The 18,925-nt window shown below is 59.0% G+C and overlaps 2 protein-coding genes across 4 annotated transcripts in view; one reads left to right on the top strand and one right to left on the bottom strand.

Moving 5' to 3' along the window:
- CRMP1 (collapsin response mediator protein 1) overlaps positions 1-16,330 on the top strand; it is a 45,896-nt gene extending 29,566 nt beyond the window's left edge. For all 3 annotated transcript variants that reach the window (XM_006919000.3, XM_006918999.3, XM_006918998.3), the window contains 10 exons: positions 182-243; positions 2,108-2,188; positions 4,188-4,256; positions 5,572-5,692; positions 6,593-6,749; positions 8,674-8,815; positions 9,397-9,567; positions 11,462-11,641; positions 12,296-12,461; positions 15,120-16,330. In XM_006919000.3, coding sequence (XP_006919062.1) covers positions 182-243; positions 2,108-2,188; positions 4,188-4,256; positions 5,572-5,692; positions 6,593-6,749; positions 8,674-8,815; positions 9,397-9,567; positions 11,462-11,641; positions 12,296-12,461; positions 15,120-15,211 — 1,241 coding nt within the window. In that variant the 3' untranslated portion in view covers positions 15,212-16,330. The remainder of the gene's footprint in view (positions 1-181; positions 244-2,107; positions 2,189-4,187; positions 4,257-5,571; positions 5,693-6,592; positions 6,750-8,673; positions 8,816-9,396; positions 9,568-11,461; positions 11,642-12,295; positions 12,462-15,119) is intronic.
- Positions 16,331-16,488: 158 nt separating this feature from the next.
- The window catches only part of EVC (EvC ciliary complex subunit 1), a 51,206-nt gene continuing 48,769 nt past the window's right edge, over positions 16,489-18,925 (bottom strand). Inside the window, exons 19-21 of the mRNA XM_025051835.1 lie at positions 18,600-18,693; positions 17,844-17,955; positions 16,489-17,719 (exon numbers count right to left, since the gene is read on the bottom strand). Coding sequence (XP_024907603.1) covers positions 17,635-17,719; positions 17,844-17,955; positions 18,600-18,693 — 291 coding nt within the window. The 3' untranslated portion in view covers positions 16,489-17,634. The remainder of the gene's footprint in view (positions 17,720-17,843; positions 17,956-18,599; positions 18,694-18,925) is intronic.

Genomic DNA, 18,925 nt, shown 5'->3' with positions numbered 1-18,925 from the left:
AGGCGTGACCTTCCCAGGAGGCCTCCTCTGGCCCTCGCCCACACCCACAGGCGCAGGCGGTGCTGGGTGCCCCCTGCCCGATCTCGGTGGTCTCCACTCTGTGCTGCGATCGTCAGTTTGTAAGGAGGACATGCCCTTTCTCTTAAATGTGTTTTTCTGTTCTCCTTATGTCTTGAAACAGGCGTCAATTCCTTCCAAGTCTACATGGCCTATAAGGATCTCTACCAAATGTCCGATAGCCAGGTAGGTCCTCCCGCACACTTCCTGTCCGCCCTGGGCAGGAGCGGGCGGCTTTGACAGGCGAGCCAGCCCAGGGCAGGGGAGGGGCCGGAGCTGGCAGGGGAAGGCTCTGGGGTCAGGTGCTAGGTCGCCGTGTGACCTGTGTCAGTGTCCCCCTCTGGGCCTGCATTCCTGTCTGGCTCCTGGAGGGGGCGGAGCAGGCGATGCCTCGCAGGTGGTCCCCAAACCCTTGCATCACCCTGAGAGCTAATTAAAAGGACAGACACTTTGACCCCATCGCAGACTCACGGGGGTGGGGGGTGGGGCAGGGCTCGGGTCTGTTCCTCCCGGAACCTCCCAGGCTGGTTCTGGAGGTCAAGCCAGGTCAGAGGTCTGACCCTGGGGGGGATGGAGGGGATGTCACCTCCCCTCTCAGCGTTCTCATCTGTAAGACGTCGTCACCTCTGGCCTTGCCGACGTCCAACAGCCACCCAGGGGCAGAGTGAGCATGGGAAGACGATGCTCTCCATGGCTGGGGCTGAGTCACCGCTCACCGGGCGCCTGGCCTTGGCACCACTGGGACTCCGGGTTCTGTTTGCTATCGTAGCCCTGCCCTCTGCTTGTCACAAAGGCAGGGCAGTGGCGGCGAAGGGCGCGGATGCTAGAGCCAGATGCTTGCCACCGGCCGGCCGCGGCCTTGCTGTGCAGCCTGGGGCCGCTTTCCCAACCTCTCTGTGCCCCAGACTCATAATGGCGTCTGCCTCGTGGAGGCCGTCAGGGGTTAAATGGCTGAGTAGAGTAGAGCTCTGGGACAGTGCCTGGCACGCCGCGGGCGCCGTGCGGGTGTCAACAGGCTGCCCCTCGTCAGGGTGTTCGCTGTGCAGCGGGAGAAGCACATCTGCCGCCTTTCGAAACAAACACTCGGAGTTACAGAAACTCTCACCCCCCGATGCCCTGAAACCCTTCGGTACCGCCACCAGAGGGCATTTAAAAAGCCGGAAATCGGTTCACTTCCGTGGAAAAAGTAGCACGTGGCACCCAGGTGATGGAGGGTCCCTGTCTCATTCCGGCGTCCGCCCCAACACAGCCCTGGGCCCAGGCGGAGTCGGGCGGACTGTGGATGACGCGCCCCAGTGCCTCGCCCCTGCTGTCTGCTCCGACAGGACATACCCAGTGGAGGGCAGTGTGGTCTCACACACGCGGGGAACAGAGTTAAGATTTGAGAGCCGCTGGGGAGGGCACACGATGGCTTTGGTCCACGCAGGGTGCAAACATCTGGCCGCAGCCCCTTCGTGGGGGGCAGGAGGGCCGCGGGCAGTGGGCCAGGCCTGTGTCGGCTGGATAAGGTGATGCTGGGCGGGGTGTGCAGGATCCAAGCGTTAGAGTCACCGGAGGACCTTTTCCTGCCACCCCACTGTGGTGTCTCAGATGGGTTCACAGTGTCGTGAAGACGTGCCGTCTCCTGAGGCAGGTGGCTGGCTCTGGCACAAGCTTGGCGGGTTCCGTTGCACGATTTCAGTAAAACCGTGATCGGTTGCTCACACCCGGTGTCACTGTCAACAGGCTCTGCCATGGAGCAAATCCAGAAAGAGAGCAAAAGGCACAGCGTAGCCGTGGGGCCGAGGCGCCTCCTGCCCTGGCGTGACCTTGACCAGGTCTGCCCCAGCCCGGCCCCTGCTTCTGGATCTGGAGGGGGTCAGGGTCCAGGGACGGTCCCTTCCAAGGCCTGCTTGTCGTTGAGCAGGACAGTCCATCGACGGGGGCGGAGCAGCCATGCCTCTGCCGTGGGGGCCGGCAGGTGGACGCAGCGCGCGTGAGGGCGGGGGTCTTCGCAGACGCTCTGCCACGATCGTTCACCTCTCCCCAAGCTTCGTTTTTCCCTCCTCAGCTCTACGAAGCCTTCACCTTCCTTAAGGGCCTGGGAGCTGTGATCTTGGTCCACGCGGAAAACGGAGACTTGATAGCGCAGGTGAGTGGTGTGCGTTCCCGCCCCTTCCACCGCGCTCGGCTTCTCCTTGCTGTGAAAGGCGCGGTGGGGGGCGGGGGGTGCAGGCGTGGACAGTGAGGTGATGAGGCGGCGGGGTGGCCAAGCCAAGCACTGGGTGGCAGTCGCACGCGCCCGGTGCATGACCTTCCGCCACGTCCCCTGCGAGCCCCAGTTTGCGCGTCTGTGCGGTGGCGGTGACGTAACTGCCCCGTGACCTCGGAGGGCTGAGTGCTTCCTATAACCCACAAGGAGAGGGCTTCGCACAGGGGCCTGGGAGCCAGGGGCGGCTCCCCGGTGGCCTCTTAGATGTCACCTACCACACGCCTCACAGTGTGCCTGGTTTTGCACTTTGTGAAAATGGAACCGTGCGGTGTGGGCTCTTGCGTCTGGCTGCTCGGGCTCAGTGGTAGGTCTGTGGGATTCATCCCTATCGTTACACGAGGCAATTGCCTTTTCTTTTCCGTCCCAGCATAGGATTCTGCTGTGTGAATGTGTCACAACTTATGCTGCAGGCGATGCGTATTTAGATAGTTTCGAATTTGGGGCCGTTGTGTGTAACACTGTTGGGAACGTTCCGGTTCAGCCTCGTTAAACCTGTGTTCCCTTTCGCGCAGTGTGTCCCTGGGGCGGGTGGCTGGGTCACGGGCATGTGTGATTCAGCCTTCGTCGTTCCCGCCAAGCAGCTTCCCCGGGTGCGGCAGCGGCGCCCCCCGCCGTGGGCGCAGTCTGCTTTGGGGCCCCCTCCTCAGGCTGCACATCGGGGCTCCTGAGCTGTCCCCACGGTTCTCAGCTCCAGTAAATATATCTTCGCGTATCGCTTTCCAGCCTCTAAAACTGTGTCTCGTCCTCACCGCATCCTCGTGTACCTCCTCTGTGACCTTGGTGGGGTTTCGGAAGGGGTGACAGCAATGCATGTGCTCAGCCCGCGGCGAGGGTCTTCCTGCTCTGCGTTCCCCCCCATTACGTCGCTTCCTCCTTCCTCCTTCCTTCTTCCCCTTCCTTCCTTCCTTCCAGCAGAAATAGTAACTGACATTTAAACAACCTCGCATGAAGATCTCTCCATACCGTAAAGTCTTTTGTAAACAGTTTGCAAAAATGCTTTGTCAACATCCATCTTCAAGAGCGGAGATAATTCCATCGTTCACTTAGATCCACACCCCGTTAGGCTGAAATCGTTTCCAGTTTGTTTCTATCATCAGCTCAAGCTTAATAACCGTAGATGCGACGGAAATTGTGATTTTTTTTTTTTCATTGCTGAAACAGCCCGGGGCTCACGGTAACAATGGTGGTACAGAAACTGCAGAAGTTAAAATTAGCAGCAGCACAGCTGACATCTGGGCAAAGTAAAAATAAATTTCTTTTTGAGAAATTAAAGTATTCCTAGGACGAGAAAACCTTGGAGCAAATGGATTTGAATCTGGGCCATTAGCTCAGGGAACCATTTCAAGGTCATGTGATCAACTTGGGGTAGAGGCTTCCTGCTGGAGAGACGGGAACCGGGAAGAGGAAGCTAGTGGGGGCGAGAGCTGGCTGGCGGGGGCTGAGCTCCGGCTACACGCGGGGTGTCGTGCGGGGTGTCGGGTGTTTTACGCGTGCTGACTCACTGATGTGCTGTGGTAACTCTGGGTGCAGGCACCGTGGTCCCCAGTCGAAAGAAGAGAGGATGGAGGCTTGAGCAGCTTGGCCTAGGGGAGAGCCCTGTGGCACAGTCGGAGCCTGGGAGGGCGGGGTGGTCTTTGGGGTCAGTTCTCATCCCCCTGCTTCCTCTCGCCGGCCCTGGGGGACTGTGTAGCGAGCGGGTGTAGATACCGAGGGTGGGCGGGAGCAGTGAGGGAGCAGGGAGCACCGGATGCCCCCAGCCCGGTTAGAGCCCAGCAAACCACTCGCCCTCTGGGCCCGGCTGCCAGTCTGTCTAACGGGGGTCGGCGTGTCGGCCTCTCGGCTCTGACGACCGGTAACCGCTGCCTCGTCGTTCTCGTAGGAACAGAAGCGGATCTTAGAGATGGGCATCACGGGCCCCGAAGGCCACGCCCTGAGCAGGCCGGAGGAGGTAAAGGAGCCTGCACGTGCCGCACGCGACTCCGTGTCGCTGGGATTGCCGGAGCCGTTCCCGCCGGAACCCCGCCTCCCCCCGCCCCGGGCTCTGCCCTCTGACTCGGGGGCCTTGGGCGCTGCGGGTCATGCAGAGGAGCCAGGCAGAGACTCTGCCTGTGGGGCCCACGAACTTCACACCAAGGCCCCCTGGACACTTGAGTGTCCAAACGGGACGAGGATCCTTACCGAGGGCTTCATGTGTTTGATGATGGGAAAGTGGAACCATGTGTCCCAGGCCTAGTGCCTACGAAACAGCTGCCCCCGCACACCGCCTGCGGTGTTCCTGAGACCTGACAATGACGGATTCCCCGGGGAGTGGCAGAGTGTGTGTGTGTGTGTGTGTGTGTGTGTGTGTGCGCGTGTGCGTGTGCGTGTGCGTGTGCGTGTGCGTGTACACGTACACGCAGCGGGACAGAGAAAGACACACAGATTGGGCCTGAAACGGGATGGGCCCCTGGGAGCCGTGAGTGGAGGATGTTTGCTGATGCCTTCATCAGACCACGAGCAGTCTTCCTGACCTCTGCTCTGGGCCTGGCCCCGTGCCGGACACCGGGGACATGGCACGTGAGCAGACAGCCCCCTCCCCCGAGGGGCTCCTGATGTAGCCCGGTGCTCGCACCTGAGCTCCGAGGCCCACCAACTGGGGGCCCCCGGTCCCTGCTGAGCTCAAGACAGACCGCAGACGGTGTCCACAAACATTTGTATCACGTGGGCGTTGTCACCAGGGCTGTGCGGCAGCCACAGGCGGCAGGGCTGTGTTTGGGCATCACCAGACTATAAATCAAAAACAAAACAGTACAAGTCATGGCTGGTCCTTTTGTTTGGGAGGCGCCGGTCTAGATGGGGGTAGAGATCGAGCTCGACGGCAGGCAGTTTCACGTGGTGAATGAATGAATGAAGGAGTGCGTGGCGGACACGTGCATCACTTATGCCATGCACTTTACAAACACGGACCATTTTAGGGGCCTTTCGATGCCCTTTTCTGCCTCGTCTAGTCCCGTCTAACGGAACACGCAGAAAACACTTCCAAGCCGCATAAGAACGTAATTCTGCCTCCCAGCCCCTCTGACCAAATACGATTTTGACAGTGTTTTCTTTCTTTTTAAAACCTACAGTATGTTCCTCCTCTAATGCAGTAGCTTTCCCTCTGGTCAGCCCTGAGGAAAATCGAAGGGCCTCGATTCTGGGAGAGTCCTGGGAACTGGGGGTGGGCAGCGGCTCCCCTCCCCCGTCCCTCCCTCGTGTGACCTGTGGATGTGCCATGTCCCCAGCTGGAGGCCGAGGCCGTGTTCCGGGCCATCACCATCGCAGGCCGGATCAACTGCCCTGTGTACATCACCAAGGTGATGAGCAAGAGTGCCGCGGACATCATTGCTCTGGCCAGGAAGAAAGGTACGCGGCCAGCGCCCGGGGCCTGAGGGACGGGGGGGCCAGCAGGTCCAAGTTCACTGACGGGGCTGCACGGCCCAGGGCAGGGACGCACTGCCAGGAGCCCGAGCCCCCCGGGTCTGCTGCACATTTTGAAAAGGGAGGGTGGGTTGTGGGCCGAACACAAGACAGGCCGTCGGTTTTACTTTTGATTCCTGCGTGCCGTGTGCCCTGTGCGACCTTGGGTCATCGTGTCTGAGCCTCATCCGAAGCTGGAAGGTGGAAGGTGGTTTGCCAGAGCCAGAGGGTCTGGGCACAGCCCTGTGCTGGACACCGGGCGTGTGGTCCAGGAAGTCAGCCGCCAGCTCTACGCTTGATGCGCTCCTTAACCTCCGTGAGCTTGTGGCCTTGTCTCTGAGCGGACCCGCTGGCTCGTGGACGTGAGGGACTCAGCAGGCAGGGTGCTCGGCGGGTCCCGGGGCTCTGTAGGTGTCGGTTGACGCCCTTCTCAGCTCCAGGTCGGCCATGCACTTCCTGCCGTGGAATCTTCATCTAAGTCCTCAGCCGATGTCCTGCAACCACCTCTCAAACATAACCCTTAACTCAATTCCTTACCTGAAGCTCTGCTTCTGGCAGAACCCAAATTGAGAGCAAATCACACCTTTGCGTCGGTCAACCTATTAAAGGAACCACAGTCCTATGCAAATACTAACAGCACTAAAACCTAAAAGCCTGTTGAGCGGCTCAGCCGGGTGCTGGGTGCGGGGGGCCGGGGTCTCCGGGGCGTGCGTGGTGAAGGATGGGTGATGGATTGCCTTTGGCCAGCCTCGTTCTCTGACCTCTGAGGTCCCCTGCTTTTGTGTGCCAGCATGTCCCACGAGAGACCATTCACTCATCCCACGCGTGTTGTGTTTGTCCCCCAAGGCCCCCTCGTTTTCGGCGAGCCCATCGCTGCCAGCCTGGGGACCGACGGCACCCACTACTGGAGCAAGAACTGGGCCAAGGCAGCGGCGTTCGTGACCTCCCCTCCCCTGAGCCCGGACCCCACCACGCCTGACTACCTGACTTCTCTCCTGGCCTGGTGAGAGCTGGGGAGGGGGCTGCTGGGCAGAGGGCCCAGGGCCCTGCGGACTGGCCACTTCGCACCTCCGTGGCCATGGCCATCCTGGCTCAAGCCGTCATCATCTCTCCATCCCCACAGGGCTTCATAGTCCCCTTCTGCCCCCTCCACACCCCCACCCTGTGACAGTCTGCTCCCAGCGGGCGCCCCGACATTTTACAGCCTGAGTCGGAACAAGCGCCCCCTCTTCCCACAGACCTGTGGTATTCTTCCCTCCGGAAGTGAAACACAAGTCCCCAACACGTCTCGCAGGCCAAAGCTGATCCGGCCCTCCCTCCCTGGCCAGCCCTGCCCGTGCCATGCTGCACCCCGCCCTCCCCCGGGCACAGTGGCGGACGGGGCCTTCGCACTCCCCGTGGCCCTGCCCAGCCCTCCCTGCTCGGACATCGTGAGGTTCACGCCTTTGCTGGAAGATTCCTCCTCGATGAGGGGGTTTGGTCCCTCTTCCTACAGTGGAGCCCGCCCTCCCCCGCAACCCCCCGCCCCGTTCTCCTCCCTCAGGCCCGCGGCTCACATGGGCCTGGACTCCCCCACCCCTCACTGGTGTCGGCTGGGGAGCATTTTGCCTTTTCTGTTCATAGATCCTTCCCCGTGGCCTAAGATCGTGTTGGGCGCACAGGGGGCGAGTGGCTGTCACGTGTGCACACACGTCCGTGCATCTGGATGGTGGCCGTTAGGCCCCGGGCTCCGAATCGGAGGGTGGCCTCCGCCTACACTGAATCTCCCAGAATAACGCTCCGCTCAGCCCGCTGAGTCAGGCGTCCAGTTCAGGGCTCCCGGAAGGAAGAGCAGAGGGTATTTTCTCGAAAGCCTGAGGGACGAAAAAGCAAACGCGGTGAACTTCTGTCACCGCTGCAGCCGGCGGGTGGCGCTTTGTCGGGCAAGCACAGCGCGTACGCAGCGGCCGCCCCGCGCCCGTGGCCTCGCCCTCGTGAGCCTGCGGGGACACGAGGCCAGGGCCGTGAGTGTCCTCCTGGTGTGGACGCGCCCGACTCTGAGACACGCGAGCACGTGCTGGCGCTGTGAACTTGACTCATTTACACGCTCATCCGCTCCGTTACTCATGTGTTGGCTGCACTCACTGTTTCTTTAAGTATTGAGAGAAAAATGCACATAACATAGAACTCGCCGGGCACTGAGTCTTACAGAGCAGCGGTCGGGGTGGAGGGAGCGGGGGGAGGGAGCCCGCAAATCAGGCCGTGCTGAGTGCTCGGCGAGGCCCCCGGTCAGCTCACTCTGCCTTCGCAACGATGCCTTCGGGAAGGTTCCGTTCCCCCCATTTTACACGCGAAGGAATAGAGGGGCGGCTTACCCAGCCGGGGGGGGCCGGAACCAGGATTTAAAAGCAGGCCAGGGGCATTTGCAAAGCCATGTTGCATCAAAGCGGGGCTGATTTCAGGGTTCTGGTGAGATCCGGGGAAGCAGTCACCCCGTTGGCCCCTGCACCTCTGCTCCCCCATCTCCTTCTGCAGTGTGGGGAGCTCACTGCCCACAGTATCTGGGGGTACTCTGGGCTCTCCGGACACGGCTCCCCTAGAATCGGCATTGTAGGGGCAGGACAGCCTGGCGCCGCTGGTCACATCCCTCTCTCCCAGATGGGAAAGAGGAGCCCCCCCCACCCCAGGCGGAGCCTTCCTTAGACCAGCCGCATTAACACAGAACCTTCTCCCCACGCCCAGGGCTCCTTCCAGTTTCCAACAAGACACCAAGGCCAAGGGGCCTTCCTGTGTCACTCACTAATGCTCATGATGGGCCCCCAAACTCCTCTCCCTTGAATCCCTCTGGGGTTTGAGGTTCAAGCCTGTGTTGGGTGTCTGGAGCGGGGATTTGCCCTTCAACCTGAACTCGGGTCTGAACCCCACACCTTGTTTTTTGTCCTTGCCAGTGGAGACCTGCAGGTCACCGGCAGCGGCCACTGTCCCTACAGCACTGCCCAGAAGGCGGTGGGCAAAGATAACTTCACTCTGATCCCCGAGGGCATCAACGGGATAGAGGAGCGGATGACCGTTGTCTGGGACAAGGCGGTGGTAAGGTGGCACCTCGTCTCTCCCCTCAGGAACGTTCCAGAAGCAGCCCGCCTGGTCCATCAGAAGCCAGTGCATCATGCACCGCTAGCTCTGCCCTCTCCTTCCCTTAACAAGACAAGGCAGGAGGAGGGCACACCAGGAGGGCACACCAGGAAGCCGGTGACTTAAGAGAGTGTCACGAGCCCCGTGGAGCCCCCTGCATTTGCAGACGTGACAGCCGTCCCTTACTCTTGAAGGATGGCACATTTGTTATCAACCACATTTTAGTTCCCGTAAAGATGGCTTTCACTGACTTAAAATCAAAGGTTTTTACCTTCTATTAAACTTGGGTGCTGTGACACAGACGTGACACCCTAGTAGCCGCTGGGCAGATGTCAGCCTCTGGTGGTTTATTCAGTTTCCGCTCTGATGAGGCGAGGCCCCTGGTGCTCTCTCAGCGTGGCCTGTTTTCAGTGGGGGGGGAAGGAGAAAATTCCAGACTCCTCGTGAGGACTCCGGCAGCCAGGTTAGGTCTGTGCCCCTCTCCCCTTCTCCCGGCCCGATTGCAGGATGCCGCCCTCATCACGGGGTCTTGCCTTTAGGCTACCGGCAAAATGGATGAGAACCAGTTTGTCACTGTCACCAGCACCAACGCGGCCAAGATCTTTAACCTGTACCCCAGGAAAGGGCGGATCGCCGTGGGCTCAGACGCTGACGTGGTCATCTGGGACCCGGACAAGGTGAAGACCATCACAGCCAAGAGCCACAAGTCGGTAGGTCCTGGTTTATTTGTGGCATTCCCGGTTCGGGTAGGTGAGTCTTGCTTTGTGATCATTGCGGAAACTTCTGGTTAAAACTGGTTAAAACTGGGTGTGACCTGGTAGCTGGCATGACTCCGTCATTCACATTTCTCCTCTACTTGGAGAGAGGGGTTCGAGCGGGCCCGGCCCAGCGTGCGCTCTGTCTGTCTCTGTCTGTCTGTCTCTCTCTCCCTGTCTCTCCCTGGCCCCTGTCCACAGAGGCGAGCATTCTCAGGCTCAGAGGGTAGGATGCGGCGGGGTCCAGGATTCTTTCTCCAGTTTAGTTATCAGGCTGGAGAGGGTTTGATCTGGTGTATCAGAAACACCTTGCTTCATTTCATGTCTGCTGCTAACTGCCAGCAAAGGACAGGGCTAGCCCCGAGCGTGCTGTGTCGGTGCACACCCCAGGGTGTGTGCACACTCTCCCGTGTTCCAGGCCCCACGCCTATGGTGTTGGGTCATCGCTGTGCTTCGTATCTTACACGCCCTGGACTTCTTCACCTACCCAGCAAACCTAAGGATGCGGTGACCTCAGACCATCCATACTAAGAGCCTAATAAGTAGAACAGTGTGCAAAAATGCAGGGAGTTACACAAGAAGTGTACAAATGGTTTACATTGATTTAAAAACAGACCAGGCTCACTTACAATCACCCAGAGGCGAATCACGACAGTCAGGTGGCGTTTTTCACCGTGCCAGAGACAGATCCAGGGCTTTGGTAGGTCACAGATGTGGTCAGACCATGGCGGCCAGCGAGCTTGTAGTTCCATTGGGGGGTTGAAGCTGGTGCCACCTCCTCGGAGGGCAAATCTATCGAAGGTAAAATCCATTTACTCTTTGGCCCCAGACTCCACATCTAGAAAGATGTCCACACACGCCGGTGTGGACGGACAGACGTGTGTTTCAGCGTGGCGCCTGCAAAAGGCAGGGGAACGACCCGGTTGTTCGTTCCTGGAACGAGGTAGATAAATGACAGCACCTCCCGGTGCTGGAATGTGAACCACGTACATGTGCTGACATGGACAAAGTTAAGGTGGAAACTGCAGAACCTCGCAAAGTGGGAGCCACTGTGCGTCCGTGGGTAACACCTGGGGCTCGAAGAGTGTGCGGGGGGCGCTGTTTCGTCCGAGGCAAAAGACTCCCTTTTCCAAAATCACGTATCTTATGTGTCTTTTGAATTTTTATCTTCTGTATCTTTTTTCTTTTGTTTACTGTATACATGACCTACTTTTAAATAATCAAAAGCTAGCGCTAGTAATAGTCACTCTAGGAGTTATGAAAAGAATGCATGTGTATTTTTAGGGCAATATTTTTGTCTTTCAAATTAGCAAAAATAGTATGTACGTGTACTTTTATATTTTTTATATTACATATATATATACATGTACATACATATGACCTCGCCCGATGCTGGAGAGCATTCTGCAGACTTAAATGCCCACGTGTCTCTCCTCCACTGCAGATGCTTGTCCGTTGGTCCGATGCCTTCGGAAGGTGATCTGGCCACGTGCAAAAAATGCCTTAAAAAAGCTCCTATCCCTTGACCCAGTAATTTAATGTTAGAAAACTAGCCCAAAGAAGAAATATATTTTAAAGATACAGAAGCGTCCACTGTAGTCACAGCAGCCACACTGCCGCCCTCCAGGGCTGGTCACGTTCCCGACGCCCCAGACGGTGTCAGTTTGAGCGCGTGGAACCCCCTCAAGCTAAATGCCCGGTGCTGTGCCGGGTGCTGTGTCCGGCTGTGCGTCCGGCCCAGCGGCCAGCCCCAGGGGTGCAGAGCGCGGGCCGCTGGGAAATGCCACCGTCTCCCCGGGAAGCGGGCTCTCCGCGGGGAGCTGTAAGGCGCGGCCACTGTCGCCCGCAGGCCGTGGAGTACAACGTCTTCGAGGGCATGGAGTGCCACGGCTCGCCGCTGGTGGTCATCAGCCAGGGCAAGGTCGTCTTCGAGGACGGCTCCGTCCAAGTCAGCAAGGGCGTGGGCCGCTTCATCCCGCGGAAGCCGTTCCCCGAACACCTGTACCAGCGCGTCAGGATCCGGAGCAAGGTGCGTGCACCCCGTGCCCGCGCGTCACGTGAGCCGGCCCGGCCCTGCGCGCGGCGCGGGGCTGCAGTGAGCCAGGTCCTGGGGGTCGTAGGGCTGTGCTAACCGTGACGCGGTGTGCCCGTGTGCAGGTGGGAGGAGTTCTGAACCAGGGCGGGGCCGTCCTGCACCGTCTCACGTCCTCGCCACCCCCTCTCTGAGGTGTCGCGAGCCTCCCCGTGCTGATCAGAACTTTGCTGCTCCAGGCAGTGCAGGACCGGCCAGCGTCTCAAAGCTGGGGAAGCTGTGACCCGTGGGCATCGCTGTCTTCCCTGATGGGGAGCGGAGGCTCCCGTCACCATGACAACCTGCTTCCCACACTATACAGGCTGATGTTTGCCAGAAAGGCCGGCTTGTGTGTGTCTGTGTGTGTGATTGTGTCCGTGGACCTGTGTGAATTGTGTGTGTACGCGTGTCTGTATGTGTGTGTGGGAGTGTGCGAATGCATATGTGATGCGTGTGTGCGTGTGTGTGTGTGGAGTGGGGACCCATGTGTGCATGTGTGTGTCCCCGAGGCCACCTCGGGTCACTCTCCTGCCTGCAGGGCTCCAGCCCATCTGAACGGGAAGGCTCGTGTGCTTCTTGCCCATCGGTCCCCCTCCCCTTCCCTGTGTTTAGGTTTCTGGATTGCAAGGGGTCCCCAGGGGCATGTACGATGGTCCTGTGTACGAGGTGCCAGCCACACCCAAATATGCAGCTCCCGCTCCTTCTGCCAAACCCTCGCCGTCCAAACATCAGCCTCCGCCTGTCAGAAACCTCCACCAGTCCAACTTCAGCTTATCAGGTAGGAGGGCGCAGCCGCTGGGGCTCACCGCACCCAGCGGTCCCCGGAGGCCCCACTCCTGGGGAGACAGACCCATGGCCTCAGGCACATGATGACGAAGCAAGGTGGGGACCGTGGGACCCCACCTCCCCTGCCCGGGTGGGGCAGTGTGGACGAGGGGAGCTCAGAAAGCAAAGGGGGTTGGGGGGTGGGCAACAGATATCTGACCCCAGCTTACGGAGAGCTGCATGAAGATGGGCCCCATACTCGTCCTTAAGCACCCTTGGGGACGTTTTTACACTCTGACCACGAAGCTGAATGTGGAGTGGTGACTGGGAGTGGCTACCGTTGTTGGCTGTGTCTTCACACTGTCCAGTCCATCACAGCTGATCAAACGCTGTCGTCTTCACAGCAGAGTGATTTTATGCCTATTTGTTTAAAGAGGAAATTAAGACCTCAAGAAATTTGGCGTGAAATTCTAGGACTTTGTGGCTTAACAGATGCGTGTGGACGAAACTGTAAGCTGATGAGGTCAGTCAGACTTTCCCGAGGCCACAAGGACACGTCTGCAATTTCATCAGATCGCCACACGAGGGCAGGCGTGCACACGTTGGGGACATTGAATTGGAATTTTGGCACGAAAAATATTTGAAGCATTGGCGTGTGTTAACCTATCGTGTGTGCTAGGTTTAGGAATATGGAGATGAATAAGACACGGATGGGGTAGCCCTCGGTCTATTCTGGGGGTCAGCAAAGTTTTTCTTAAAAGGCCAGATAGGCTGTGCGCGCCAAGATTTCATAGGATAGTATATCAAATGGCCACGTAACCATGCAGCCATTTAAAAACGTGGGCACTCTTCTTGACTCATGGGACATACAAAAACAGATGATGGGCCGAATTTTGTCAGCGAGCCTGGTTCGCCGACTCCCGGCCTAGCAGGAGCGAAGGACATTAAACCGGAAGAGGTGATATCCTTAGCAAGAGAGTGGAAGCGGCAGAGGAGATGAGCCGCCAGTTTGAGCTGTGGGCGCGACAGAACCTTTCATTCATTTAGGGAGCGTCCGTCTCAGCGGTCATGCGGTGGGGGACATCTCGCTTTCTGTGGGCCTTCCATGGGGAGCTTCTCGTACCGAAGTGCTCAGAGATAACTAGTGTTTTTATACTAATGGACCCTAAACAGACCTCGAGTTTCTCATCTGATGCTCGGCAGAGATGGGGTGCCATGCCGGGAAGCACCGTCTGGGGGGACTGGCGCCATCTCGCCTGGAGTTTGCAAACCGGGTCTCTGTTCTGTCCTCACGCCGTTCACACTTGCTGTGAAACGCGGAGAGAACATCCCTCCTTTTTAGAAATAAAAAGCCTGCCATGGCCACCCTGCCTCTCTCCATGTGGCCCTCAGTTTTCTCTGAGGCCCCCAGCACTGCCTGTGGCCAGCCTCACAGCAGTTACACAGGTGACTTCATTTGTCACCAACAGTGTAGACGCTTTTCAACATTCGGGAGCCACTGTACAGATGTCCTTTTAAGTATCTGTGATGTGACATCACAGAGACGTGGCCCGATTTACTGAATGCCTGTCCTTTTGTCTGGTGGGTAGTTTCAAAGAACCCGATGTGGAAGCAGCAGGGTACAGACGGTTACGAGGACAACAGGTGTCAGGCGCCAGGCCTGCTCTCTGGGCCCTCGGGAGATTCCCAAACTGCCAGGAAGACACAGTGTCCACCAATGAAACGAGGAGTTAAAGTCGGCCCTCTGAACCAAACTCTAGTGGCTTAAACAGATCCATGAAGTCACAGTGGAAGGGACTCGTCTCCTCTTACTTTACGGAAGAGGGAGCGAGGCCAGGCGAGGGGACTGTGATTCCTGATCACATGAATTCCAGGCTGATGGTCCTGGAGCCTCAGTCTCCTGGCTGGACCCCGGGGCCTTCTCCACAGCCTCCCTCCTTCCAGCATTATCCATCACTCACGATGTATTTAATACAGACACTGGGCTTGGTGCTGGCATTGTCAAGTCTTGACCTGACTGCATGGGAAAGCATGAGATGAGAATGGACGGTGGGCTTTGCGGATTTAAAACAAACCGCCGCCCCCATGCAGATCTGCGTACTGCAAATGAGGTGGGTCATTCCGGCTAGTTCACACACACGCAGATATGCACGCACACAAATGTACACACATGCACTCCCAAGCACACTACACATAAAACGCTTTTGAGCACTGGGTCTCGTGCTGTTGTTCTGTGTGTCAGGAGTGTGGGCTTTGGAGACAAACCAGTTGGTGCTAGAATCCTGGCTTCCCACCTTCTAGGGGTGTCTCCCAAGAAGCGGGAGCCGAGCCTCAAATTCCTCATCTGATGATTGGAGGTAGCCCTGCTGCGTGCTCCAAGCTCAGCACCGCACGGAAGCACCAAACCTGCACACAGCAGGCGCCAGCAAACACCCGCCCCCACGCCTCCGGAACAGGAAGTGGGGCAAGAATGAGCTCAGTGTGTTCAGGGCTGCAAGGGGGTGATCCCGGGGCCGGGGGGTACAGAGCAGGGAGCAGTGAACCCCGCAGAGGTCGGGGAGCCTGGATCCAGTCAAGATTGGGGCTCAGCATCCAATCTTGCTTCCCCCCGTCCAGCCCTCGGGAGGAGCAAGCGGAGCCGGTGACAAGTGATGGGCTCTGTCTCTTTCAGGTGCCCAGATAGACGACAACAACCCCAGGCGCACCGGCCACCGCATCGTGGCGCCCCCCGGTGGCCGCTCCAACATCACCAGCCTCGGCTGACCGTGGACGCGCGAGAGTGAAGGATTCTGGGATCACGTCCATTCCTTTCCCCGTCGGTGTTTTCGAGGCCCATAGTTTTTTTCGGTACTGATGGGGGGACCAGCTGAACGATGCTCTTTCCTTTTCACTTAGGAAGAAGTGGTACTAGTGTGGTGTGTTTGCTTGGAACCCCTGTGCCCCCCGTGTGAGTTCACGCCGACTCCGGCTCAGAGCGCGGCGTGCTCACCGCCCCCGTAGCGCAGCTTCTAGCATCGTCTCGTGCCGCCCCTTCCACTCCTGAGTCCCGGGCTCCATGATTCTCGAGTGGTCCCTCTGCACCCCTGTAGCTGTTCTAGGATAGTCGATGCATGTTACCGAGTTATGTATGCAAGTCTGTGAGTGCGTCTGACGGGACGTGGCCGAGGACCCATGCAGGCACGACGCCCAGACCTCAGGCCCTCGGGGCAGCCCCGGAACTGTGAACGTGAAGCTGTTTACTCACTGCCCCCCGTCCCAAGTCTACACTGGAGAAGAGACGCCGCCCCGCCCCCGCCGAGAAGCAGGGGAGCCTTCCGCTGCAGGCAGGGAAACGTCACCCGCGTCCTGTGTCAAACCCTCGTCTCTATGGCACTTGTAACCTGGCCACCGCGTCTTTCCGGCCTGCGTGTGTCCTTCCAGCCAGCCCTGGACCTCAGGCCGAGCCAGGTTCACACTCAGAAAGGGACTGCTCATCCCCATTTAGGGCCGATGACGGTGGGGCGACTTCCAGGTGCCCGAGTCCTTGTCCCTCTGAGGAGGTTGGCGGGGCGGTCAGATTTTTAAAGTTTTGTACAAAGTTTTCCTTTGTAATCAATCACCCCCATTTTTACTTAACAACTGACTTATCGTGGCTCTTATTTCCGAATTCAAAGCTTGTGAAAGAATAAAATAAATGGCCCACTGGCCGGAGCCGGGTGTTGTCATTTAAGTCTTTACCAAGTTATACGTCCCAGACTGTACCAAGCACAGTAGCTTGGGCGGCCAGGCTGGGGACGGGCCCTGCAGCAAGTGACCTGTGACGTAGTCCCTTGGGCTAAGGAAGCCACACAAGCAACACAATTATCCACGCCAGACCTGAGGCTGAGGCAGCCAGTGTGACCACTGTGCACCCGCCTCAGCGATCCTGATACTGCCAGGTCACCAAATCCTGCCCCCAGAATGCCTCTGGGCGGAGGACCCGTGTGACAAAGGTCAAAGGTGACTGCCACGCAAACCAGGTTCTCAAAATATACGCACCAAGGAAGCTGTGCTGAAAAAGCTCGGCAGAATAACGGAATATCTTATTTCGCCACAAGAGGGAGCTGTCGGCTAACGCTGGGAACCCCGCCTGCGGACGCGTCCGAACTGGCGGACGCTCTGGGCGTGGCCACAGACCGGTCCCCGTTACTGACTACATCACGCGTCAATCACTCCTTCCCGACGAGGAGAATCTAGTTCAGGTTTTAAGGAATAAAAATTCAGGTCATCAGCGGTCCATAAAGTCCCCGAGCCAGCCCACTGCGTTCAGGGCGTGTGGAAACGCCGAGCTCCCGCACGCCTGGACCCGGATCCGTGGGCGGTGCTCCCCAGGGGACGCCCCGCAAGGTCTGGGGACGTTTCTTTGGGTTGTCACAGCTGGGTAGAGGCTGGCGTGCTGCCAAGTGCAGGGCGGCCCCTCCCCCAACGAAGGAGCCTCTCGGCCCCAATGTCCACAGCGCCGAGGCCAGAAGCCCGATGCTGAAGAAGACAGCGGTCGTCCTTCTGATGGGAAAGGCCTCTCCGGCCGCGGCTTATGTCCACGGGGGAGGCCGAGCCCGAGGACGGCCCTCCCGAGGGCGGGGCTGCTGGGCGGCACCAAGGTGTCAGCGTCCTGGGCCCTGAGACCCAGACCCCAGTGACGGGCCTGGGCTGCTGGCTGAGCCAGGAGCGGAACGGGCCTGATGAGAGCTCAGGCAGCCGGAGACCATGGAGGGGCAGGCAGGGGTGTGGCGGGGGATGGAAACGTCTTGGACCCAGAAAATACCGGCAACAAGGGAGACCCTTCACTACCAGGAGAATGTCACCAAGAGGCGGGGAGCAGAGGGCCTTCAGCTGGGATGGGACCGCCTCATGCTGGGGAGGGCAGGTTCGGGGGTGGGGGCACCCGGGCACAGTGGGGGGCCGGGAACAGGGAGCTAGGAAGGACGAGATCCCCAAGGGGTAGAGCCCAAGAGACACGAAACTCAGAGACACGTTTTTGACACTCAGGTGTCTCACCGTCGTGGGCGGGAGGTCGGCCACACTCAGTTGTGCCTTTTGGGGGCATTTTTACATCCTTTCTCCACCCCCCCCACCGGGGGCCAGGTCCCGCTTCACGGTCTTTCACGGCTGGGACAGGGCAGGCGGCCATCCGACCAGGTCTTCTGGTTTGGTCCCTGGGCCTTAAACTACAAATTGCTTCTCTTCTTTAGCATCTTCTTGGGATTCTCACCGTCACCGGCTTCACTTCCTTGCTGGCTCAGCCTTTTGCCGCTTTAAACATGGAAAAAATGCAGCTGGTCAGAGCTTCGATTCTAGATCTGTCCAGACACACGAGACACACACAGTAGGTGGCCGATAAGCGTCCACAGGCCATAAGCCGGGGACCCTACTGTACCTGAGTGGCCCTGAGGGGTGTCCCCTGGAGGCAGAGTCATCGTTATTGGGTCCCCCGGGATCCCCTCTGTCCCGGACGGGGGGCTTCTTCCTTTTGGTCCTTAGGGACTTCTCTGTGAAAGCACGTGAACGCCGACATTGGCTCGGTGACCTCAGGCAAGTGACGGCTTTTCTCGGCCTCACTCGGACCCAGGCTGACGGCATCTGGGTCTCTCTGTGGGCCGGGGATGCGTCCGGCACCTTCCTGCAATGGGGCCCACTTCCCCGGTGAGGAGGCTGAGGCCCGGGGGAGTGGGGGCGGCGAGGGCACGCCGCAGACGTGGCGGAGCTGGGGCCTGCCCGCGTGCCTCCCCCACGCCCGGCTGACGGGAGACACAGGGAGACGCTGGCCCCTTGGCAGCCGTCGCTTTCCCAGACCCCTCTCCGCCTTTTTGTCGGCCTTCCCGTCCCTCCCCTGCCAGCAGGCTGCCACTCCCTGTGACGGTCCCCGACGTTGCCACAGGCAGGGGGAGCACAGTTAGTTATGCCCATTTTACAGATGGAGAAACAGAGTCAGGATGAGGCAGCCACTGAACAGCAGGCCCAGGAATGGGAATTACTGAACGCAGGGAAGCAAAGGGGCCCCAGGTGGGGCGCCCTAGCTACAGACAAGGACACAAAAACCCAAGGCCGCACGGCTGCTTAGAGGCGGACACGGGACTGGAACGCATAACCCCAGACAGAGGCCCCACCGCAGCCCGCCGCCTCCCACGCTTACCTGACAGCCCCCGTTTATTCGCAACCGGTCTGCTCTCGGCGGTGGGCACCCGGGCCAAGGCCGCCAGCTCGGAGAGGAAGGTCTGCTCCGCCTCCTGAATGCAAAGCGGGAGGGTCAGCGAGGCGCCCTCTGCCCTGTCTGCCTCCAAACCCCTCCACAGAATGAGGCCGACCCGCTCCAGGGTGGCTGATGGCTGTGCCCCTGGAGGAGGATTCTCCCAGAAGCACCCGGAGGCGTCAGGAGCAGATCAGAGGCACGTGTGAGGCAGGGAGCGAACATTTACCAGCTCCTGCCAGGTAAGTGTCCACCTTCTCTCACGCTGGCCA

Source organism: Pteropus alecto, unplaced genomic scaffold (genome assembly GCF_000325575.1).
Source record: "Pteropus alecto unplaced genomic scaffold, ASM32557v1 scaffold5, whole genome shotgun sequence".
NCBI lineage: Eukaryota > Metazoa > Chordata > Mammalia > Chiroptera > Pteropodidae > Pteropus > Pteropus alecto.
Note: the sequence above shows the minus strand (reverse complement) of the source record. Positions and strands in the feature narration are given on the sequence as shown.